A 26,745-nucleotide genomic window follows, 5' to 3' on the forward strand; every position below is an offset into this window, starting at 1 on the left:
CCAAATGGAAGGCTTCAAAGGAGCATCTTTGTTGCACCAGAAGCCAGAGCAAGGTAGGACCGAGATGACGAACCAGCATCCTACGAGAAAGGGTAACTATGCCCTGCGCATTGGCAGTCTGAACTACTTGAAGCCTATATATGTGATAGACAGGAAGATATAAGAATGTGGGTTGTCCAGATGTGAAATAATTAAAGCACGGACTACTGGTTTTCGAATGGACAAGGGAAAATAAGGAAGAAATTTTCAAACTGAACCCAAGAAACCAAAACATTTAGAAGCCATTGAAGCAACCTGAGGGGTGAAGGATAGCTGGGAGGTTGAGATGGGAATGGGATGTAACTCTGAAGGTCATCGTTTGGAACTCCAGGAGGAGCATCTGGAGCCAAAAGCAGAATCCCCATCTTATGGGAATTATATCCCAGAGAGTTATGGTTCATTCACTCTGTGACTGCAACCGAACAGGCACTGAAACATCAGAGCTGTCCAAGATGGAGACGATGACCTGAGTATTGTCGGCATAGAGCATACTAAAGACCCAATAAAGTCTAAATAAACCGGACAGAGGGGTGATGTGTATATTATACAGAGCAGAATTGATGGAAGAACCTGGTGGGACATTGCCAGGAAAGTTAAAATTCCTCATGCAAAACGCGGGTGAAGATACACAGTTGGGTCGCTCAGTCGGAAAGGATTAGAGCCAACACTGAGCCAAACCACAGACAACAAAATGTATTGAATGAGTAAACAATGAAAGGCTATGTCCAAAGCCACAAAGAGTTGAAGGTAGACCAGAGAGGCAGACCTTCCAGGGTCTAAGATGGTTCTAAGATGCTAAGGGCACGGTCACTGTACTGTGGAGTGCTCCAAAACCAGATTTAGCTCACCCCAGAGGTGGTTAGCGTCAAACCTACAGCCAACTGAGAGTTAACATGTTTTCAATTCACTTCGTCTGGGGGGGTAATAAAGAGATAGGTCTAAAGTTTGAGAAGAAACTAGGGTCTACAAAGGGTTTCTTGTGAAGAGGAACAATACAAGCATACCTCCAACAAATGTGTACTTCTGACATAGTGAGAGGTCTATTGCATACATCTGGAAGAGGGGGTTAGCAAATCCTTGGCCACAGCCAGTATCCAGAGGGGACACGGATTGGAAGGCGAACTAGAGTTAATAGCAGATAACAAGGGACTTAGCCCTTTAATAGTTATAGGCTCAAATTCAGACAAACCTATTGGTTTGATATAGAATAACTTCAGTAGCAGGAGTCACAGAATTACCAGGAACAGCAGGACCAAGACTAAACCAGATCTTAAGGATGTTATCCTAAATGATGGTCATCATTTTTTTGACTACATATTTTTAATTCCTTTGGTACTGGCAAGTATATCCTGCATTTTAATGCTAAGTGCTTTTTTTGTATCTAAATACAAGTCCAGGATTAATAATTCAGGGAATTTAAATTTCTTGAATTTTCAGATGAACGTTGTTCTCTATGGACTGGAAAAGTTAGACGATCTCCATGTACATGCACGGTTTCAGAACATCTTTTATCACTGTTCTATGTTTCACGAATTAAGGGACATAAGTATAATGCATTCACAAATGGACAACATTTTCTTTTTTCATACAATAAAAAAAGTTGGTGCTGCACTGGCATTGCAGAGCAACCTCTCTATATACAAAAGTAGTTTCTTTGAATATTCAGAAAAGATGCACATGCAAAGAGCAAGTTACAGTTTTTTATATTTAGTCCAGTACCACAGAAACGGTACATTAACTTGTTTCTGGATTTATGGCCTTAAGTGCAGTAAGCTTGTTACTATAGCCTTTCCACCCTTTTTGTGTACATATCTTCAACACTGAAGCAGGCTGTGAGTCCTACATTAATAATCTTGGCTAAACCAAGCAGACTTACATAAAGCTTTTCTATCAAAATGACACACACTTCACTATAATTCTATCCTTATATACATGATCCAGTTACATTAAATTCATTAAAATATTCAGTCCATTATGTGTAGTTGCTTCACTGGCTGCTGTACTCTAAGCATCCATTAACATATCATTGGATTAGTACTCAAAACGTTCACAAACGTTATCGCAACCACAATTAAACGCTGGTGAGCATACTTCCCATACATCTTCTAATACTTTACACAGTCGATATGTAGTAACAACAACCTAGAGAGTGCATGTGTGAGATAAATTCTCCCCTGCCATACATTATATGGATTTTGTACGTCCTTGACTATGTAGCGGAACAAGGCCGAAGGGTGAGTTCTTTTATGAAATCATAGAATTGTTGGAATCCTGAGAACCTGGATTTGAGGAACCTGTGGGGTGCATCTAGAATTCACAGATTGAGCAAAAGATTTGTAAATCCTGTTGCAATAAATGTTTGTGACTCAGTGTAGGCTCACCCTGCCCTTTATTCCCTTTTAGATTTTACTTTTCTCAACATGGTGCCCAGTGCAACATATTGATTAATGGCGGTGGCAACAGATATTTTTCTGTAGCGGTCAGCGAATCAGATCACAGTGGATAAGGGAATCCACAATGAATGATGGGAGAAAAACTCCCAAATCCAATGATGGGACTTCATCTTTAAACTGGATTCACAAATCCTCTGTGGATATGAGACTCCTGCAAATTAATGGTGAATGCAAATGGACTGGGAGGAAATTTGTACATTCAAATTTGAGTTAACAGTTGGCATTCACTGGAAGGACGCACTTCTTTATTGCCTGCCAGGTGGCAAGAAAACTTTAGCAGCCAAGTTGCAGAACGCATTGCTCCTCTCGTTCTGTCCTCCAACAACTTTCTTTCCTAGGGTGACATCAACTTCCATGGGGAAGATGATGCGAACCCTGAAGTTACCTAACTTCATACTGATACGGAGCTGCTTGGCCTATGGCAGTGCGCAGCTGGTCCCACTCACTTTGCTGGCCATACCCCAGACTTAATTTATACTAACTATTCACACCTAGAGGTAGGAAAGCCGATCCCCGTAATCTGGACCGATCACTACTTAATTAAATGGCAGATTGCCAGGTCGGACAGGCTAAATCTTCATATTAAAGAAGTGAAAAATGCACACAGACCCTGGGACAATATCTCATCTGAGGCTTTTTCTAAATTATTTGCCCCGTGTGAGGGAGATTTGGGTTCATATGTTAGTTCTGCCCTAACTACCTATCATTATGCTCTAATAGTCGCTTTAGATCAAACTGCCCCGTTTAAGCAGGTCAAGTCCGTCGCCCCCAGACTCCACAACTCATGATTTGCCATGGAACTTCGCTCTATGAAAATGGCTTGTAAAAAGCAGGAAAATGTTAGCGACATTCTAAATCATCTGAGGATAGAGCAGCCTATAAATCAGCTCCTACAAGCTACCACAACTCATCAGGAAGACCAGGACAGCCTTCATTTAAAATAAAATTGAGAATGTTGGCAATTCATCTAAAGAGTTGTATAGAGTGCTCAAACAATTTACCACCCCTCGCTCCTGTTCCCTGAGCACTTCAGCCTCTCAGCAGCTCTGTGATTCTTTTGCTGTTTTTTTGAGGAAAGAATAGAAGTGATCTATAAAAAGTTTCCCATCAACCAGAGTCACTCTAATCAAATGGACTGGGTACAGACTCCATCTCAATCTGTTCCCCTCCTAGTCAAGTTCGAAACCTTGAATGTGAGATCAATTAATCGGGCTTTTGACAAAAGCTAAATCAAGTTCCTCAGCCGATGTATGTTCTTCTAGAGTTACTGCTAATCTTGTGCCTCTCCTTGCGCCTAACATTCCCTGCCTCTTCAACCTTTTCTTAGACATTGCCAAAATGCCACTAGCCTGCAAGCATCATTGCCCTGCCCACTAATAAAAAAACAGAACGCAGATCCTAAAAATCTGGCTAACTATTGCCTTATTTCTCTGGTCCCACTGCTAGGATAAGGTTTGGAAAGTCCAGTTAACAAACAGCTCATGGCTTTCCTTGAGGACTATAAAATTCTCAATTCCTCCCAGTTGGGATTTAGAGCCGGTTACAGTACAGAGATAGCGCTACTGGCAGTTACTGACACTATTGGCCTCTCTTTGGGTGCGTGCTCACCTGCCATGCTTGTACTGATAGATCTGCCAGCAGCCTTTAACACAGTCTCACATGCAACCTTGCTCCATAGACTGCATGTAATCGATGTCCGGGCAAAGCTCTTTGTTGGCTTGCAGAATTTGTTGACAGCTGCACGCAGACAATCATGTGGGGCCCATTTAAGTCCTGCCCTATATCAATAAAGGGGAGCCTCAGCGCTCATCCTTGACCCAACATTCTTTAATATCTATGTAGCCCCCTTGCCCAAATTGTCAAATCCTGTGGCTTTGATGTCATCTCATATGCAGATGACACCCATCTGATCATCTCGTCCGAGCAAGACTATGACGGAGTTCAGCTCTGTTTTATGGACTGTATGAGAAGGATGGTGATCTGGATGTTGGTGAACTGTCTGCAACTAAAAAGTGACAAGACAAAAATACTACTGTTTAGCAAAGCCCAGGATCTGTGGTCTCCTAGGTGTGGCCTTCCGAACTTGAGGCAGCGCCTTCCCCAAGGCTGACAACAAAAGATTTGGGAGTAAAACTAGATCAGTCGTTGTCCATGAAGGATCATCTTTCTGCAATCTGTGGTACTTGCTTTTCTACCATGGGGCTACTGCGGAAAGTCTTCCCCTGGTTACCATCTGCTGCAAGGAAAACCTTGGTCCAGGCCTTGGTGATAAGCCAACTCGAAAAAGGCAGCTCCTTGCTAATGTCTACTAATGCCACCTTACTGAAACTCCATGAAGTGCAGAACACGAACGCTCGCCTGGTCTGCAATCTGTCTGCAGGATCCCCATTGGAGCCTACCTTGAGATCCTTGCACTGGCTTCTGGACAGAAAGAGGATTATTTCAAGACCTACCGCCTTACTCATAAGGCCCTGATGGATGGAGCCCCCTCATGACAAACTGAATTATTATTGTCCTGCAAGAATGATTAGATCTAATGAGAAGGCACCCTTGATTGTTCCCAGCATCCACGACATCAGACTGGGCGATAGAGCTTTTTCCTTTCTCGCCCCTTCGGCATGGAACCAACTTTCAAACCATCAGCGCCGCTGTTAAGACTTAACCAAACTCAAAGAACGTTTGAAGACTTGCCTGTTCTAAGTGTTGTGGTGTTTTTTTGTGCTGTCCCAACACTGAGATATACCTACGGGTATGATTAGTTGCGCTATACCAAGTAGAAAAAGCCATAACAAACTAACATAATACTAACTTCTCAAAAACTACTTAACGGATTTACCCCAAGCAAAGGCACTTCCTTGAGTAAAGCTGTACTTAAGTTTGGTGCAATTGCACTCAGTGTTTTTTTTGTATCAAAGAGCAAAGAATCTATGGAGTTAAAATGGGAAATGTAACTTTAGGGATCCTCTGTTTTTGGCCCACACTTGAGGGATCCACAAAAAATTCACAATGAAAAACCTAAAGTTGATTAACTTTTCTCAGGGAAAGATTTATGTAGAATCACCGAACAGTACCAATTTTAGAAGCCAAACAAGCAATGCCTTTCAATGGAAAGTCTAACCTGACCATAACAGTACAGGGGCAATTGATGCAGCAACACAGTACATGTGGCTGTTGGCAATAAACACTCCTACAAAGTATAATGAAAGAAAGCAGGTAATTGTGCCCCAATGCAAACCACTGTTACAACCTACAGTCTGACACTGCTCCTTTAGGAACTTTTGAAGCCTGCGATATCCCATGATACTCAGCAGGGAGTAGGGCAGCTCTGTTTTTTCAACAGCGCAAAAATGGTCTCAGTTTGTGTTGCTTCCAAAGATTTCTATTGAATAGAACCACTCCATTTTTACTATTGTCTTTCAACCTTTTTATACCCTTTAACATATTTGTTCTGGAAAGAAAGATTTTTCCCTGGCTGTGCCTGAAATCGTTTTCATGTCCTGGTTTCCTTCACCCTCCATGCCTGCACTGTTTGCCAAATGAGGGGAGGAGCAGCCTGTACTGTGTCTGTTCACTCAGTAAGTATAGCAGCGCTCAGTAGTATAGCAGCGCTCACTGCTCTCTGCTGAAGCACTTCTAGGTCACTGAATACATAATGGGTGCCTCAGGCCCCATTCCTTTGCATGCAACATGACGACACTTGTGGTGATGCCCTATTGAGTCACTGGAGTTACCACAGTGAACTTTGTTGAAGGTGACCAGAGGAAGATTTCACGCCAGGAATCAGTTTATGCACCGTTATACGTAGGGGCGGTGGGGATGTTCACTCTGTTACTGGTCCCCTATATGTGTATATTTTATGCATGATTGGATCCAAATAAAGTAATACTTGGTAATATTTTCTTGTCTTCTAAGTATTTTACTTCAATGGATCAGAACCACGACACTTAGGGGGAGAGGTCATACCCCTTTACAAGTGTTTCCATTCTGGTGATTTGGATTTCATGAGGAATGAGGACATGTGTAAAGGCATCCATGTGCTTCAAAATAACAGTTGGAGGGGGAGTAGGGAAAGGTGTAAAAGGAAAAATGACAGGAAAGGTTGAAACTTGTATGCAATGTAGTTTGAACATTCAAAGCATTCACTGCAATTAAGTAGCTCATGAACATGAGGTAAAAAGTAGAAGATACCAATCGAGTGGGCGACTTACGAAAGGCACTCTCTTATGCCCAAAATGTACTCTCAATGATATGCTGAAATTGAACTTGATTTGGCGGCACCAGACAAGACTCCTGAAAGCAAAATAAATCAGCCAATCTACCCTAGAAGCCTGAGGAGCCAAAGTATCTTCTCAGTTCCACCACAGTCTTCACTTGATATGGCAAATGTCCTTTGTCTATTTCTCGGGATGGGGCGACGCCTTGTACATCTCATCAATGACTCCCTCATACTTCTTTAAGATGATATGTCGGTTCAGTTTCAATGTAGGACCTGTGGAATGGAGGAACAAAGGAGGACAGTCCATGAAGAAGGGGTAGACAAATCATCAATATAAATCAAAAAATATCATTGTGGCATATGAAAAACCTACTTCCTCTATGTCTTTGTCTTAATCTAAGCAAGACTGCTATCCTCAGTTATTAAAGAGTATTTCATGTCGAGTAAGAGAGATCTTTAAATGGTTCTCCATCTACTACCTGTTAATCATTGACCATTTACGATAGCTATTTCTTGACTTCTCATGCTTTTATCAGGCTTTCAGCAGTCTGTTTGCCAGGCTGTTTGTGTCCCAATTGCACACCATAATTGGGGTATTGAACCCTGGTTTTCACAAAGCCAAACCCGTCCCTATCATGCACATGGTAATAACAGAGATCTTACCATGTGTTGCCTCCATGTCCAAGCTAAAAAGTACCTACTGACCACAAAAGAGCATGTCTCAACCTGCCGTTAATTACTGATTTATCGCTTTATATAAGGATTCAAAATCATTAATGTAGTGTACATGCACTGCTTATCAAAACGTTCTTGTTTTGATCTGTACTGTCCTTTATTTGTTCTGAAAATGCTGCTTTCTATACACCCAATAACTTTGTGCTACTCAAAGATGGCCACTAGATTGCTGTGGTTCTTGATACCTTCTCCATTGTGGACTGGATGTAATGGGGGATATGTGTTTTTAGATCTCACTTTATATTTAAATTATTCATTGATTCATCAAATGTATGTGTCTATCCTCTCATGACTCTTACCATCCATCTGTTATTCATCACATTTTTCATGTAATCATTCATCCTCTATTTGCTGTCCATTCATCCTAGTTCACTGATTCATTCACACATACATTGAGTCATCCATCTGTCTTTGTATTCCTTTTCATTCATCCATCCACCTGCACATCTACCGATACAGCCTTATAGTCATAAATTCCCCACTTGAAATAAATCATTCTGGTATTTATCATTTCTCAAATTTTCATTCACGCATGTTCACATACTCATTTATTTTATTGTGCACATTCGCTCTTATTCACCAGTTCCCAGCCACACTTATTCGTTCTCCTGTTGCCCACTCATCCTCACACATTAGTTAATCCATGCCTCTCAAAGTAATTAATTCATTCATCCATCCAGCCATACTGGTTCAATCATCTGTTTATCCATCAATCCTCCCACATACATCCCTCCATCTTCAAACTCTAATGCACTGGCTTTTTCAATGCTTTTTTACAATATTAGTTAATCAAGAAGTTGCACATTGTTTTCACTGCTGTGGCTGAAACAATTTTTGCCCACACAGAGACAGTGGACAGGCCTGTCTTGTACCCAGCTCTATAATTACCTTCAAGAATTCTCTCCTCTGACCTGCCTGTGTCTGGGAACTTGATGTTTTGTGTACAACGAGAACCATCTTCAGAAATCTAGAACCAAAGTCCCTCACTTATAGTGTTTCTTTAAGAATGCTTAATTCACTCTGTCAGATTAGAGCTCTCCCTAGTGAGAGACGCTAGGGCTGCGAGCGTTCTCTTCTGGAATCTACTTGCTGGCATATGTATTGTGGAAAGTGTGTTTTAAACTTGTAAATAGATCGTTTTTTATAACTTTTACCTGGGGGCTTTAAATTGAATAGCTAGCTGGGGAATTGAGTTAGGCACACTGACACTTCTACAAAAAACGCTGATCTTCCTCTCTCTGCCTCCCCCAGCCGTCTTCTGTTATTTGCTGCTGGAGGCGGTGGGCGCCATTTTAGGTAGGGCTGGGGGTGCGCTCTAGTCGCGCTGCCCTCCCGCCCTCCCAGGCTATTTAGAGTGGTTCTTTGAAGCCCTCGTTGCCTATTAGAGCTCTCCCTAGTGAGAGACGCTAGGGCTGCGAGCGTTCTCTTCTGGAATCTACTTGCTGGCATATGTATTGTGGAAAGTGTGTTTTAAACTTGTAAATAGATCGTTTTTTATAACTTTTACCTGTGGGCTTTAAATTGAATAGCTAGCTGGGGAATTGAGTTAGGCACACTGACACTTCTCCAAAAACGCTGATCTTCCTCTCTCTGCCTCCCCCAGCCGTCTTCTGTTATTTGCTGCTGGAGGCGGTGGGCGCCATTTTAGGTAGGGCTGGGGGTGCGCTCTAGTCGCGCTGCCCTCCCACCCTCCTCACACCCTATATAATGTGCATCCAGGCCAGACGGCGCAGCGGGCTGGCGCAGCGGGCGCGCCGGATGCGCGCCGAAGCCGCGCCAAAGCCAAGCCCGTCTGCGCCCGTCCGCGACCGGACACGGCCTAGGGCCCCTACCCCTGGCCCTAATCGTAAGTGGAGTTGGAGTAGGAGTGACTTAGTAAGTTTTTCCTCGATTGTGTGCCCTCTAGGTCACCACAGTGTAAGGGTAGGGGAGAATGAAGGATGTAGCCACTGTCAATTCCGCTTCAGCTTAGCCCTCCCAGACACCAGGGCAAGCAATCCCTCACTGTCCTGCGGCCTCGTTAATGTGAGGTCGCTTAGCAGCCACAAACATGACATATATGACCTTCTCACTGATAAACACTATGATCTGCTGTTTATCACTGAAACGTGGCTAGACGCCAATTCTGATCCTGATATCATCCAGGCTTTACCTGATGATTATCAGATGGTGCGCCTGGACAGACCGATAGGCAGAGGGGGCGGGATTGCGATCGCCTTTAAACAACGATGGCCTTGCAAACTTGAACTAGTTGACCTGGTGGGATGTGAAGCGGGTGTCTTCTCCATAACAATCGATGGGAGCATGACTGTAAAGGGCCTGCTAATTTATCGCCCACCGGGACCTATGGCCAGTTTTAAAGGAAATCTCCTAGAGTGGGTCACAGAAACAGCGATTAGGAGAGACAAGTTTCTGCTGTTGGGAGATTTAAATATCCACCTGCAAGACGCCCTAGATAAAGGGGCGGTGGAGTTCCGGGAGGAACTTCACACCCTACAGCTAGAGCTAAAAGGTCAGCTGCCTACACACAATCGTGGGCACCTGTTAGACCCAATATTCGCCAACTGGGAGGGTGTTTTAGCCGCTCCCCCGGTGCCCCTGCCCTGGACAGATCATTTCTTTGTTCCGTTTACTATTCACTTGCCTAAGCATAAAGCTAGCGCTCCCAGCCCTCTTAACTATCCTCGACGTAAGTGGGCAAGATTCTCCCTGCGAGAGTTTAATAAGGCTCTCACTGTGCAAGGGCCCCCAGGAGGGATTGACGTGACAACGGCAAATAAATTGCTCATCGACCGTATCACGGCTGCTCTGGACCACACAGCCCCACTGGGCCGGTCAACTAAAGCTGTCCAAAGACAAAGAACTGCCCCCTGGTTCAGCGAGGCGTTGCGCTGTGCCAAAAGGGACTGCAAACGAGCAGAAAGACAATGGAGAATGAGCTATGATGATCGGACGAAGGAGGCCTACCTCACTAAGAGACGATTCTATCATAATAAAATTCGGATAGAAAAAGCCACCTACTATGCAGATAAAATCTCTGGGGCAGAAAATTCGGCCAGAGAATTGTTTAGTATATATAAATCTCTATCCACCCCAAAAACCGTTACTGGAGATGAAGATTACTCAGTAACAGCTTGTAATCGTATTGCCAACTACTTTGGAGACAAAGTGCGTAAGATTTACTCCGCTTTTCCCGACACGCCACCCCTAGCGGAAGAACCTGCAGACTTAGCAGGAGCTGAAGTCGATCTAGATCTGCTACTTCACTTCACCACTCCTCCCCCGGAGGATCTTGTCAAAATTTGCAGATCCGTCAGATGTGGCTCCCCACGTGATCCTGCTTCCCCAAAAAGGTTGTATGACAGCCTAGAGACACTAGAACCCTATATCAGGCATTTGCTAGATGTCTCCTTTCATTCCAGTTCTGTACCTGAGGACTGGAAACAGGCTGTGGTGCTTCCTCTTCGGAAGAAGCCCAATATCGGCTTCGACAAGCTGGATAACCTACGCCCCATCTCTCTCCTGCCTTATTTTTCGAAGGTAGCAGAGAAGGTGGTAAATAAGCAGCTAATGAAATATGTGGAGGACAGCAACCTCCTTCATCCGACTCAATTCGGGTTTCGGCCACGCCATTCCACGGAGTCCGCCCTTCTCAGGGCTTCCGAAACCCTCAGGCAGGGCGCTGACGAGGGTCAAACCATGGCTCTCATCCTTTTAGATCTGAGCGCGGCGTTCGACACTGTGGCACATTCCATCTTGCTACAGTGTCTGAGCAAAGGTGGGGTGAGAGGGGCAGCGTTGAAATGGATTTATTCATTTCTTGTTGGCCGTGGCTTCCAAGTAAGGCAGGGGGACTACTACTCTGAGCGAATCGCTCTGGACCAGGGGGTGCCGCAGGGCTCGTCCCTGAGCCCAACACTTTTTAACCTTTATGTAGCCCCGATTGCCTCCTTGGTAGAGAGCTACGGCCTCCGAATGGTATCCTATGCCGACGACACGCAGCTGGTCATCTCCCTATCGCGCGCACCCGATCTTTCGGCGGGCACCTTTAGAGCCTGTATGCAAGATCTAGCTGCCTGGATGTCCGCTAATTGCCTGAAGCTTAACGGAAATAAGACCGAGGTGCTTGTCGTAGGGGGAGATCGCTCGGCGTGGACGTCGGCATGGTGGCCTCCTTGCTTAGGTTCAACACCTATTCCGTGTCTGAAAGCGAAGAATTTAGGCATCTGGTTCGACTCCGACTTAACCTTCGGCCCTCAGATCAACCGGGTGGTCGGATCATGCTTTGGGACCCTCAAAAGTCTCAGGAAGGCACTGAAGTTTCTACCGGTAAAGGCCCGTCAAACCCTTGTGCATGCATTAGTCACCTCTAAAATGGATTATGGCAACCTCCTCTATCTAGGGACTCTGAAAAAGAATTTGAGCCGTCTACAGGTCCTACAGAATGCCGCTGCTAGGCTAGTACTTAGACTACCCAGAAGAGCCGCATCTTCGATGGCCCTTTGGTCCTTGCACTGGCTCCCAATCAGAAGTAGGGTTGATTTCAAAGCACTCTGCATGTGCCATCGGATCATCAACGGGAGGTCTCCTCTCCCTTTGAAAGGACTGCTGTCGCCTTATGAACCGCCCCGCTCCCTCAGATCTTCTGGCTCAGGACGCCTTGTTGTCCCCAAGGTATCAAGAGCACGGATGGGCGGAAGATCCTTCAGGTACCTTGCAGCCGTCAGATGGAATGCATTACCCTTAATACTGCGTCTCGAACCTTCTGAACTAATCTTTAGAGCTAAGCTCAAAACTGCACTATTTGAACAGTAAGTATGCACATCTGTAGGTTCCAGTTAGCAGCCGCTCCTTAGCGCGGGGACACGCCGCTGTGCGTCACCAAGCGCTTTACAAAACTCCCTAAATAGAAAATAGATGCTTTTTCAGCACATAATGGTGTTAGGTTGCTGCTATAAAGGACACAAATGCTTAAAGATTTTTTAATGTAAGTACAATCATTGACCACGAGCCCGTACAAGCAGCGAGGTCCAACTGGCATTGTTTGAAACGCTGCTTGATGTTGGTGCGCTGCGCACTGTGCTGTCATCACTGACCTAGGCAAGATTCTAGTTGCCTAAGCTGAGAATGACCTAAGAAAATTCCATGTTTCATAATATTACCATCACTAAACCACAACAAATGTCAAAAGCATGGTTCGCTTCCCCAGTTTGTTCAATTGTGTGAATGACCATTTTGGTGTTGTCCTCCATCTGCTTTTTGCAATGAATCCCGCCTGGTCTGTGTGTATCAACTGGGGCACTAAGATGATTGACTAACACATTTAAGAGAGATAGGTCAGAAGGAGCCACAATCCCCAGGGTCCTTGCCTCACTTCAGTAGGATAGCTGCCCTTGTTTCTGCCATTAGGGACCTGCTACGCCTGTATCTGCACAGTTTTAGCAATGTTCTGACATAAGGCTAATCGCACAAGGATTTAAGAAAAAAGCGGGAAGGCACTATCAGCCCCAGATCTAATAGCTACCCAATACTTTTCTCTGAAATAGACACACTGCAGCCTGATGTGTTGCAGCTTTGTCAAGCACTTTAATTCCAATCTTCTGCCCTTAGTAATTGTCCTGTTGCCTTTTGTTGAATTGTGTTTCTCTAGAATTCATCTTAGCCTAGATTTTGAGCATAAATTGCAGCTAGAAAAATAATAACCCCTTGCAGCTGCCCAACACCTGCCTTATCTGGGAATTATTCTCATTAAAAATAGGCTGCGCGGGCTGCTGATAATAATCTTGCAACCTCATTTTAATCTTATGGGAGGAAACAACCTCATTTGGAAAACGAGGGATCACGGGCACAGTTCCTCTCTGGGGACCAGGTACGTCAACTCAAGGAATCCCATATCCCGCTCCCCAGATTCACTGAGGGGTCGGAGTATCATTATTGTCTTAACTGAGCTTCAGACGTCCAATCAAGGCATTTGACAGTTTCTCAAATTGGATTATCCTTTATATAATATGGCTGCACTAGTGCAACCATGTGCTGATATGCCAAGGTAGGCCTCTAAAGTTGCCCTTACCCGCCTCCTTCAGGGGTGACATTTGCCCTAAGGTTCTCATCCCGCCCTCCCCAAGGCAAACCCTAAACAGGTAACAACCCAAACAAGAACCTCCCTTGCACCTTCCTTCCTATACCCAAGTCCTTTAGGTGCCCTTAAAGAGTAGCTGTGACTTAACAAACATATCTTCCCCATCCCCTTCTCCTCTCCATCTCCTTGCCCCTGAGCAGGAACGACTCGATGAGTAAGTTGCTAACACGGCTTTCAGGATTTTGTTGCTTTCATTCACTGTCCACTTTTATATTCTCGATGCTACAGAAGTATTCCCTTCCTTAGAGTGGGATCTGCACTACTGGATATCCGCTCTTTCTATCCATGTCATGTGCATTTGGATCTCTTTGCATTTCAGAAGGCCTCCTTCAGCTTTCTCTGCTCAGCCTCTTCTGCTGATCACCCATGGGTCATCCCGGTTCTCTTTGCCTCTGACAGTGGCCTTGCTGCCCTTGCATCAGTTCTACCCTCAGTGATGCAAATTCTTCACTTATTGCTCAGAAAAGATCTTCTGTGAATTCATTAGTGATAGGCATGTCTCTTGTGTTATCTCAGCAGGGGAATTGGCAATTAACTCCAAATATATAACTGACCGGTCATCATAGGACTCAGAGGACTCTGAGATCCTCTAATGCCCAACCTCTTAAACCCCTCCTCTTTCAGACTCAAATCCTGTGTTGGCAAGTCTTTTATGATCCTAGGATCAAAAGCTTAAAACCAACTTCCAGGTCGGCTTCAGTTCATTGAGAACGGAGCTAGTTTTAGGAAGAGCCTGAAGACGTGGCTCTTTCTTCCACCTGAAACTCTATGCCATTCTTTAATATAGTTCAGTTAGGCATTCTTTTCTGCGTATTTTTTCATGCTTTCCTCTGTTGGTGCCCTTCTGTTGCATTATTGTGTATTGATTTATAGTTGTAGTGGGTGTTTAAGCTAGTGCCAGGATGCTCTTGTCTGAGTGACCGTGTGCTCTATAAATATCATGTTCATTCATTATTTGCATTCCTTGTCTGCCCAACCAGACAACTTCCCCAATGGGGCTTCCATACAGCATCATGGCTCCATCCACGTAAAGATTCTGTCACTGTGGGAAAGCTAGCCCACATACAACTAATACTCATTCATGCCACACCCCTTCTTTTGGACCACAATGTAACACTTGGTGCCCAATGAGTTATTAAATCCACTGGATTTTTCTCTTCAAACCTGATGATCAAGTTGAAAGCTACACTGCACTGGTCTCTGAATAAGAGGTCTGTTTATTTGCCTCAGACACAGGAAGATCTATTTCAGGTCTGCTCTGACACGATTGTAGTGTACTTTCTGAATAGGCAGAGCCTTGCAGACCACTTCCTGGGGTTGTGCTCAGTGTCGCGCCATGTACTCAGCTCTATCACCCTATTCAATTTAAGAGAAAGGCATTGTATCACTCCAGCAGTCCTTTGCTTTTCTTCTTCTCCTCTGGGTCCCACTGAATGTGCTTCGTCTATCATATAGGACCTTTCAGAACAGTGGTCCCACCACTCAGTTGGCTAGTGAGGGGACTTCTCACCCTTGTTGCAAAATAAGTTCTAGGTCTGAATTATCCGATAGGCTCCTGCAAGGCAATAAATATGATTTTAATCTTCCCAGACAATTCTGCGACTAAATACTTTAGCTTCTTCTCCAGTGTGCCTTAATTGTACCAGAAAGCTTTGATCACCTTATAGAGAATACCTCCCCCCAGCTTTCCCTCCTGTCTTATGGGCTCCATCAGTTCTATGTAGGTTAGCCCAGCCCTGCGTTGGATCTGCTCTGCTTCATTTGCAACCTCTTCATCCAAGCTCTCTACTATTGTCTACCTTACCATCCAAGAGTCCTGTTGAGTTTCTACACACCTCACTGGCCTGACCATCTTTGTGAGCAGATGCTGCCATTCAACCGTTGTGCGGTCACGAGCCTCTTACTGTCCAGCTCTCACCTAGGAAAGACACAGCAGACGAGAACACGCCTTCACTCAGTACCTTGTTTGGTGCTTCATTCTCCTGCGCATGTCCACTCTGCCTCCTTCAGCTCAGGTGTCACAGTGGGAATCACTGTTACAGCCACTTCCTGTTTGCCTCCCTTGGCACAGCGATTGAGGTTAACAAGGTCTGTGCTAATGTCTTTGTCTTGCGATTCTTACGTAGCCAGTTGCCATTTTATAGTTCTGGCTCTTCTGCTTGTCTTGTGACTGCTACTGTTGTCAGTGGCATAACACTTTGGGGTATATTCTCAAGAACGTGTGACAACCATCGCAAAAATCATTTAACGAAACCCTCAACATCGCAGCCCATTGCGGGAAATTTACGCCGTGTTAACCAGGTATTCACAACACGGAGGTACCATGCGATAGTCACCAGATAACGTGTCAACTGACCACGTTAAAATCAATGCCACGCCGCAAAAATGCAAAACACGAACGCCAAAAAAGCTTCGATGAGGCGAATCGCGATACAAAAAGCAGCGAAAACCAGCGGCAGGCCTGCAAATCCCACGCGTCTGGCGGAAATATGCACTATAAAAGCAACAAAAACAACACACCAGAAAGAAGCCAAGTGCATAGCAACATGGATGCACCCTGACCGAGCACAGAGGCCAACACAAACCCCACAAGCCCCACAGACCACCAGCAAGGAACAACGGGGTCGGGGAAGACCAAAGAGAAGGAGAGGAAGACGGGGTGCAGTCGGCAGGAAATCATGACCAGCGTCACGGAGGTGACAGCACACAACCAGCAACTGACCCACAATCAGACTACCTTGAATGCAGCTGGAGTGTCGAGAAGGCCAATGGAGGAGGCCAAGAGGCGCTGGCATGACATAAAAATCTAAACCAGGCACAAAGCAGCTGCCAACAGGAAGGCAGCAACGGCGACAGAAGATGGTAGTCCTGCACCACAGGAGGAGCTGGAGGAAACTGAGGCCACAGTCAACAGTGTGGAGACGGTGCAAGGAGTTGGGAGTGCGGACACAGCTCGGGAGGACCTGACAAAACATCAACAGGGTGAGTAAAGACCAGGGACTGGGGGAACGGGGGGAGATGAGCACAATGGCATACATGCACAAATAAGCAGAGCACACTGCACACCCACATGTCCCTCATCCCCGTGGCACACTGCATCACACACACATAGCAATAACAGCACATCCACATTGACGACAATGTGGTATAATGTGCAAACCCGACACTGCAGAACAGAGGACACAACTGGCTCCGCACACGTGCAGAAACAGGCCAACTACATCTGACAGAGCTGAAAACTGTGAAATGGAAATGTACGCGTAAAACCTCACACCCGTCATGTAGTCCAAATGTACACTGTCCCGCATCTAAATCCTGCACCTCCAGAACAGTCACAAAGTACATTGTCATACAGTCTGCATGTAAACAAGAACAATGCGCCAACACACATGCCAACACAATGCCAACATGTATCTCCCCTCCACATTGCAGAGGGGCACACAAAACCTCCAGCAGAGGACAGAAGGCCACACATCAGTGATGCTGGAGAGGACTACCACACCTTCGACACCGATGCCCAACAACAGCCCCTTGACGTCCCACGCAACCCACCACCAGAACCAGGGCAGCCAAGCTACTTAGAGGAGAACCCAGCCCCTGCAACAGACCACACAGCATGAAGCACCCACAAGCATGGCAGGCTCACAACACTTCACCGACCCACACATGGCTCCCCAATGCCAGGTGTCAGAACACCAAAATGAGGTGGCCCAACAGGTGCTGGTGTGTTCCAAACCCATGGAAGGCAAACTAGATCACGTACGTGGGTGTCTATTACCCTTCAGGGACCACCTACACCCCACAAAGGAGATCCACACTGCCATAGGGACCCATGCAGATGCACATTCCCAGTACAGAACCACGCCCAGGTGCACGCACATATCAGTCACACACCCACGTTGGCTCTGCGTACGACGGCACAGTCCACTGCCCTTAAGAATTGTGTGGGTGATGACAAATCTAAAAGTCCAAGCTTTAACCCGCTGCCTGCGGTGACATGACTGCATCCGCTGTACACAGCACAATGTAATATCCTAGGGCCCAGGGCGCTCATGCATTCAACAAGACGACAGGGACACACGCAGACATCAAGTTGAACTGGTTACGGGCACGGGCGCACGGCCCCTTTATTGGCAGGGCCACATGTACAGTGACGCCTGTGCTGGATGTGTGTGGGGTGAGTATAAGGCAGCCCGCACGGAGTGCTTGGTGCTGGCAACAACTTGAACAGTGGACACCAGTGCAATGGAAACAGAAAACACCTGCATAACAGAGTCAACTGCTTAGCAACATGGAGGGAGCCGGAGCAAGTACAGAGGTCACCCAACATACAAACAGAAGTGTCCGTGAGTTTCAGTGCGCTGTGGTTGGGTCCCTAGAGGTGAACGTGCTCATGTGAAGAAAATGTCTAGGATTGTGTCCCTTCATGACATTCCTGATGCAGCTGCAGGGGGAGGTGGGTGTCACACCTGCATCATCTTCCTCATCACCGTCCCAGTTCTCCCACGCTGCCTGAGGTGACATTGCTGTGTGAGCTCTCCACAGCACATAACCAAAACAGTAATGGACAAGGATTCATGGTGCACAGAGCTAGTGGCACCTGGAGTGCTGAGCAGGGGATCAGGAAGAAGATGGCATCCACGACAGATGCGGACAACTCCGTCAGTCTGCCAGTACAACCGTTTCAACACTGGCAGTTGGCGGTTGGAGTTGGTCCTGGTAGTGGTGGCGTGTGCCTACTGCGGTGATGCAACGTTTAGGCCGGTAAGGACTCAATTTGATGTGTGAGTACTGGTGGGCCGCATTTGAGGCCGGAGGCAGCGGACAGCGCAGGGCCACAGACATATGGCGTTGATGTCCCCAAGGCGATCACCTCAGAGGCCATCCAACATCTCAGAAGAAGGGGTCCTGGACCTGACCAGCACAGAGTTAGTGGCCCCGGATGCACTGCGGCCAGCACAGGCACCCCACCACGGGACAGTGACTTGCGGTGCAGTCAGATGGGCCACGCGAGCTGAGCGGGTCCTCATCAATGTTCGAGGTGTATGTGGCGGAGGGTTGCAGGGGTCAGTGGAAGGTGTCCTCCATGGCATGATGCAGAGGGTGGAAGCTGTCCAGAAGCAGCAAATGGAGGATCAGAATGCCACGGCATCCTTTTAGCCACAAAGTCAGTATCAACAACATGATGGTGACGACAACCCCAAGTCCATGGACTCAGTCGCCACCAAAGTTCAACCAGAAAGTGTCCATGGGTCTCGGGGAACAGACTTAGTGGCACCGGGGCTAAAAGGGGATGCAGTCTGCATTGAGGCCTGTACAATGACATCAAGTCAGCCATAAATAATCAAGACTGAATTCGAATAGTGTGACCTACTCGACCGCAGTGGAGGCCTGAAGCAGAGGTCAGCGCGGGCCAGAGGCGGCTCAGTAAACTCCTTCTGGAACTCTAACCCACGACGTTGACATGCCATTTGGGGGTGACTTGTGGTTGACAGAGGCAAAAGCACCAGAGCAGAGCGGGTTTTAGTCAGCGACGATGACATGTCCTGCCTGGTACGGACTGGATTGGATTGGTGTGAGGCCTCCTGGACCACAGTGTAGGCGACAGCGTAGTCATCAAGGGCCCACAGACACGTGAGGTTGGGATGCCAGGCACATACTTGGTGTCACCACATCGAAGCGAATACAGTGATGTAAACTCTGCATTAATGTGCGTACTCAGACAATGTATGATCAAGACTCAGTCCCAAATGTGTGACCTACTCGCACACAGCGTAGGCCGGAGGCAGCGGTCAGCAAGGGCCCACAGCCACATGTCGTTGTCTTGCGATGCACAGAGTTAGTGACACCAGGGCAGTTGTCGGTAGTGTTAAATAACCTCCGTAACGATGATCCTTTTACCCTCCGGACTGAAACGCGTCATCCTCTTACACCTCTCCTTGTGTGCAATGATATGTGCTCTGCCAGTGACAAATCAAGACTCAGTCCCACATGTAGGAACGACTTGAACGCAGCGTGGCCCGAGGGCAGTAGTCCGCGTGGGCCCACGGACACCTGTGGATGGACTGCTATGCCCAGACTTGGTGGCACCACATCGATGGGAATATAGTGAGATAAAATCTGCCATAATTGATGTTCTCTGCCATAGTGTAATCAAGACTAAGTTCCAAATGTGTGACCTACTTTTCTGCTGTGCATGCAGGTGGAGTACCTCAATGAGAAGGGAGTACAGCGGGCCGGTGTTGCGGAGGCCTTGATGGTCTGAGGAGGCTTCCAGGTTCGGGGCACTCTGGCTTGGAGCTTGCACCGGCACGTGGTGGGCCCTCATCGACACACGTTGATTTCGGCAGGTGTGCATTGAGGCCTGGGTGCGCCTGGCCTGGCAGGACTGGTATAGGGCCCTGCAGCCCGGGGTGCAGCAGGCGCACAGAATCGCAGGCAACACCGCTCACGGCGACGGCATCGGCCTTACTACTGTTTCCACACACTGTCATTACCTGAGGGCTATGATTGTTCACTGGAGAATTCTGTCATAATGTCACAGGTCACATGACTAGAGGCTTGTTTTCAGTCTACTGACTACCAGTGATATTGTCTTTCCTCTGGAGAGTCACACATCATGCGACTGTGTGCATGTCTAGTCACTAAAAATCCTGCAAATTTAGAGGAAAGACCCTGAAGCAAAAAGGTATTTGACTTTTTGGAGCTTGAAAGCCATAGAGGCCCATTTTTAACTCCACCATCTCTTCCCCTGGCTTAACACTGAAATATACCAGTGAGTGGGAGGGGTGGGTGGATATCTTTGACAATTATCTAGAATTTCAGGATGTCAGGGATTTAGGACCAAGCAGAAAAAGAGTGTTCTTGTTGAATGCATTGGGTGAGAAAGGCCAGTATATTTTTAAATACTTGCCACCAGTAATGGATCAAGCTGGACAGCCTACATTAGATGTGTACAGCAAAAGGAAAACGCTTGAGTTGAGGTTTGCTTAAGGAACTAATGTGGTTGTGAGGAAGTACAAGTTTGACACGCAGTCACAAAGACACGGAGAGTCGGTTGATTATTTTATATCTAAGCAACGAGAATTGTCAGTCAAGTGTCAATTTGGGTCTATGACTGACAAAATGATAAGGGATCAATTGAAAGTCCAATGTAAAAGTAGGGAGGCCAGACTCGATTACATCTTTGTACAGACTAAGGAATGGAATAGAGTTTCTGATTTTCAGGTGATCTCTAGGGGGGGGGGAGAGTGATCATAACCCCTGATATTAGATGTTTCCCTAGCGGGTCTGAGCCCTCTTGATTTAGTGCCATCAGTTAACACGGAGACATTAAACTCAGCCACTCTTACAAACAATAAACGTAGAATTAAACGGAATAAACTGGTCGGTAACCAGCAAGAATTATCCAAAGTCTACGCAGTAGTGGCCTTTGCACTAAACAATGTAGTAGAAATTTTAGAGCAGTAATCCTCTTCCACTCACTACGGAAAATTGGTCAGCACTAATGAGGAACTATTCTCCACATTGTCTCGTCTATTAAATCCAACTGTCCCCTGTAAAAAAGGATCTGCAAATCGGCCTCATTGGTACAATAGGACCTGCAGATTGGCCAAGAGTGCTTTGTTGGATGCAATAAAAAAGAAAGCTTGTAGGCCTGACATCCAACACAAGAGAAAGATCTATAGATCCTTAATACACTATGCTAAATTGGAGTGGGCTTCTGAAAATTGGGATAATTTAACATCTGCCTTACAATCTAGGGACGCACAGAGATTTTGGTTGATTGTGTCAAATGGCACACCCGAACCTCCTGCAATTCTAAAAACAAATATTGCTCCTGAAGTTTGGGAAAGTCACTTCAGCTCTCTCTATAAGGGGTTATCATTTGCTTCGGAGGCCCCATTATATGCTGCACCTGGTCAGGATCGGATAAATTTCACGCTGAGTGAGATTTAACTCGCAATTTCTTTGCTCCCTCCAGGTAAGGCACCCGGATTGGATGGGGTCCCAGGAGACCTGTACAAACATGAACCAAGAGTTTGGGTACCTTATCTTACATTATTATTTAACGCAATCCTTGATGGTTTGCCTGTCCCTCCTACCTGGCTCGGTGCTGAAGATGTGCCTATTTTCAAAAAAGGGTCCCCCTTGTTGCCTGGAAATTATAGGCCTATCAGTCTGATAGATGTCGCCCAGAAACTTTTCTCGAGGCTGATCCTGGACCGTATTATGGATTGGACAGAGACCTCTGGGATTCTGAGCAACTACCAGGCTGGTTTCAGAAAGAGCGTCTCTACAACTGACCAGATCTTTAGATTATGCATGCTCTTTTGGAAAACAGTAAAGATAGACAGGGGCTCCCTTTACACAGTCTTTGTTGACCTGCGTGCGGCCTTTGATTTAGTCCCACGCACGAAACTGTGGACTGTGTTACAAGATTTAGGCCTTCCGGGTCCTCTTCTGCACATATTAGTCCGCCTTCATACTAATAATTATGCGAAGGTAAGATGTGGTAGAGATGGTAGCCTATCAGCTAGCTTCCCTGTCGAAAGAGGGGTACGGCAGGGTTGCGTCTTGGCCCCCACGCTGTTTTGTCTTTACGTAAATGGTCTTATTTCTCATCTAAATGATGTGCCAAATAGAGATGCTCCACGGCTTGCGGGCATTGGCATTTCTGCCATTATGTTCGCTGACGACACCCTGCTCCTATCTAAGACCCCTATGGGGCTCCAACGAGTCTTAGACGGTTTCGTCTCCTTCTGTATTGATCGGGGGCTAGAGATCAATACGGCAAAGACAAAATTCATGATCTTTAATCCCCCCAGGTCTCTTCGCCCTAACCCCACCATAAATGGCATTAGCCTAGAGAGAGTCCATACTTTCGAGTATCTGGGACTAACTTTGAATTAAAAAATGTCTTGGTCCCATCATCAGATAAAATCTAACCTAAAGCTAACTCAAAGGGTGGGGGGTATTCTGAAACTATGGAATCAATCCATGACTCATCCTATCGGTCCCCCTCTGGAAATCTATAAAATGCAGGCACGTGGGGCTTTAACATATGGCGGCGAACTCTGGGGCATTGATTGTGCCCCGGAAATTACCGCCACAGAAAACAAGTTCTTACGGAACTTGGCTACCCTTCCAACAAGTACGCCGCTTCTTCTCCTAAGGCTCGACATGGGTTTGAGACCAATAAAGGAGGAACTTGGTGTGAAGCCCCTAACTTTCTGGAGGCGCCTTTGGATAACCCCTGAACTCCTGAGTTATCGTTCCGAACTTATGGAACTCTACCTACACCCAGCTCTATGCAACATTCCATGGCTTAAGTACGTCAAAGGCGAACTCTCTAGGTTGGGCCTTTTGACCCTGTGGACAAAACCTCTGGAGGCCTGTGCAACTATATCGCGCAAAGAATTGGTTGCATTATATCACAACTACAATCTCTCTGCATCCCTTGTAAGTGATAAACTGGGACCAATGACCATCACCTTCTTAACTATGAAGGATTACTACAACCTGGAAACAGTGCTGGATGATATTAATCCTATCACCTTGAGAAAATTATTTCTACAATGGAGATATAATGCACTCCCAATAAGAGCCCTCTCCAGTAAATGGCACCCGCCCACTCTAAAAAACTGTCCTGCTTGCTCCTGCGAGCTAGAGGACGATATTCATTTATTGTTTTTTTATCCCTCGTACACTAAGTCTAGGAAAAAGTGGATAATTCCTATTTGTAGGAATTGGGGTTTTAGGCACCATTTAGATGCCTATAGGCTGCTGAAAAGTGATTTATCCCCCCCCCCCCCCACCGTATTTGCCATCACCAAGTACTTAGCAGCTGCATGGAATATTAGAAGAATTTATTTATCGAATTGAAATTTAAAATTCTTCATTCTGTGGTTCTTTTATGTTGAAATACTCCTGTAACTGCTGCTGTATCTACTCTAGATTATAGATGTTCTTATTATTGTAATTTTGTTCTTTTTTTTGTGATTGTATGTTTATGATTTCTTTTATGATTCCTTGAGTCGAAATAAAGATTTGAGAGAAGAAAGAAAAGTAGGAAAATGCATGAAAAATTGTGGACTGCCAAAAATCCTTCCATGAAAGATGCAGTTGAGATAGCGAAGACAGTGAAGAATCGGAGTATTGTATACAGGAAATGGAAAGGAGGGATGTAAGAAGAACCAATAAAGTGTCATCAGTAGACGAGTTGGGGAGTGATGTGGTGAGAACTTCCAAGACTGCTGGTAAAATGTGGAGAGGAGTGTCTAGCAATAAGTCAGCTTTTAAGGTGTGAGGAAGGTGTTGTATCTATAACAATACTTCCAATGCAAAAATAGTTTAGTGGTTGGGAAGGAGTGTAGCAAGGGTGGACATAAGGAACATTTCGCTAAAATGTGTATGGCACTGTGTTTGGAAGGTGATGGCAACATTCTAGGTAGGAAGAATAGACCAAAAGCAGAATTTGTTATTAAGAACAAAAAAGTGGAGTCGATGGTAGACTGGGTTCCTTGTATACCATTTTACGCAAAAGTATGTTTTTTGCAAAAGGGCCGCAAGTTAGATTAATTCACAGAGATATCAATCCTGGTGGACATCAGGCTGAACCAATTGTTATGATAGGTTACATGTTTATGGATACAGAGTTCAGAGCCAGATTATACTCCATACTGATCAAAAAATTTTATTGAAGATTTCATCTCGGGTAGGAGCTGGTATGGTTCTGCGAGATTTGCTCAATTACAATAATTCCATTGCACCATTGATTATATTCTGGGCAGGTGAAATGTTCAATCTGATTGGCTATCTCATCTGCCATTCAATTGGAAATGTGTGGATGAAGACGTAAAAGTTCAGAGTGAAAGAAAAGGGGCTGTAGTGAGTGATATGTCAACAAATATATATAAAGAATGTTTATCTTCGTGTGAAATCAAACACTTGAGCACAGCTGTGTACAGTCCTCAGGCGAACAGCATAGTTGAAAGGGAAAGCTGTATGGTAAAAGGTACAATTCAATTGATGTTAGCTAACAGGTTGGATGTTGAGAAATCTGTCTCTGACTGTGGGCTTATCACAATACAGAGAATTATTTTACACCTTCTTCATCTTTTTATTTGATGAGGGGTAGGAAGCCTAGTACAAAACTTATACCAATATGGATGAAGAATTTGATTGTGAGTGGGAAGACTTTGGCAGGTGAGGTTAGAAGACATGATGGGAGAAATGTACCTGATTCTTTGGATTGTATGTTTAAGTATTAAGGGAGGATTTTACTTGGTAACTAAGTTAAAATAAGGTCAGTGGTGAAGTGGTTGAGCAATTTTCATGGACCATTTGAAGTGAGAGAAGTTCATTATCGGTATGCGCTCTTCCCTCATATATACGAGATACCAAAAACTTCTTTTTTTTTTTTTTTTTTTTTTTTATTGAATTTTTTAATTTTCTCAACACAAGTAAGCACAGTATCACTTACATTGAACAATTTACAATCTTCTCCTTAATTTCTGTTATATAGAAAGGTCAAAAAAAAATAAAAGAAAACCAGAATCTTCCCATCCCCTCCTCTATTCGTCCTTACTTTGCTTCTCCTTCCAGTTGCTTAATGGCTCCCAGATCCTTCTCCCCAAGCGTCTTCCTCTCCTCCCTTTCCGAGCATAACTATTTTGTTCCATATTGTATGCATACAATGTATTTGCTAACCACGTTTGAAACTTTGGGGGGTTTTTGTCTAACCAAGCCCTAGCTATTGTCAATCTATAGACAGCCATTATTACAAACAAGAATTCTGCGTGCTGCTCTTGCTCCCCTTCAGCCACTCCTAACATGATCCAAGATGGTGCTAGAGTGATTACTATACCCAAGGACCTTGCTAAAAACCCCTCTATCTCTTTAATCAGTGTCTGTAACTGGGGACATGTAGCGAAAATATGTATACTATCTGCCTCTAACGCATCGCAGCGGGGGCAGTTAATTCCCGAGCTCCCACCCCATTTTGCTATCCTTGCAGGCGTAAAATAAAGAAAATATAATGTTTTATAGTGTTGAGACTGCAGAGGGGCTGCACTTAATATTGTGCGTCCTAAGTTCAAAGATTCGAAAAACAAATTGCATTCAACTCCTATTTTATCTGCCCATTTCATACTAAATTTCTCTAAATCATCCTGGCTTTCTTTCAGCAGAGCTGCATAAAGCGACCTTATTGAGCAATCACCCATCAACTTAATTTTCTCCATTATTTCTATTTTGTTAAAGCCTGCAGGGCCTCCCGTTTTATTTTTAAAGAAGCTTCTAATCTGCAAATACTTGAAAAAACCCCTGTTGTCTATACCAAATGTAGTTCTCAAATCCGAAAATTGCTTAAAACCATCCCGGGAGAACAAGTCTCCTACTTGCGTAACCCCCCTCACTGCCCACTCTGCCATTATCTGATCAGCAAATATTTCCACTGGAAGTGATCTGTTATTAATTAAGGACACATATCTGTTATACCTCCCCATCTTAACTTTCTTTGAGAAAGCGTTCCATACCGTAACTGCTGCCTTAACAGTTTTAAACCTGGTTCTCTTGAAATAACTGAAATCTGTACATTTTAAAAAACAATTGTAGGCATTTGCCCCTAATACAACAGCATAAACCTCAGTAGACATATTATGCATTCTTACATTATCAATATTCCCCCCTATTAATCCTTGTATATATTGTAAAACAGTTGCCATATAATACAATCGAAAATCAGGTGCCCCCCAACCCCCTTTTTCCCTAGGTAGTGACATAAACCTATAAGCCCTCCGGGTCTTACCGTGTGCCCAGATAAACCTATTACATATAGTCTCTAGGCCATTAAACCAGCTGGCTTCAAACAGCAGGGGTATAGACCTAAAAAGGTATAAAAATTTAGGTAAAACCAACATCTTGATGATGTTTGTACAGCCTACCAGTGAGAGGTGTAAATTATTCATTTTTTCCAAATCCCTTTTGACTTGAGCTATTAAAGGTGTCATATTGTTTTTAACAATCTTATCTGCGTCTGCTGTAATTTGCACCCCTAGATAGGTTGCTGCTCCCACCACCCTGTCATCATTGCATATTACCCACTGGTTTTTTACTATCTGAGTTTTACCGTTGTTCAAACTATATCCTGAGAACTGTCC

General features: G+C 45.2%; 1 protein-coding gene across 1 annotated transcript in view; it reads right to left on the reverse strand.

Annotated features, from left to right (window-relative positions):
- Positions 1–5,514: 5,514 nt before the first annotated feature.
- Positions 5,515–26,745, reverse strand: part of LOC146863666 (long-chain-fatty-acid--CoA ligase ACSBG2-like) — a 386,688-nt gene continuing 365,457 nt past the window's right edge. The window contains exon 15 of the mRNA XM_085627762.1: positions 5,515–6,981. Coding sequence (XP_085483888.1) covers positions 6,887–6,981 — 95 coding nt within the window. The 3' untranslated portion in view covers positions 5,515–6,886. The remainder of the gene's footprint in view (positions 6,982–26,745) is intronic.

The sequence above is a fragment of the Triturus cristatus genome, chromosome 2_1 (assembly GCF_964204655.1).
Source record: "Triturus cristatus chromosome 2_1, aTriCri1.1, whole genome shotgun sequence".
Taxonomy (NCBI): Eukaryota; Metazoa; Chordata; class Amphibia; order Caudata; family Salamandridae; genus Triturus; species Triturus cristatus.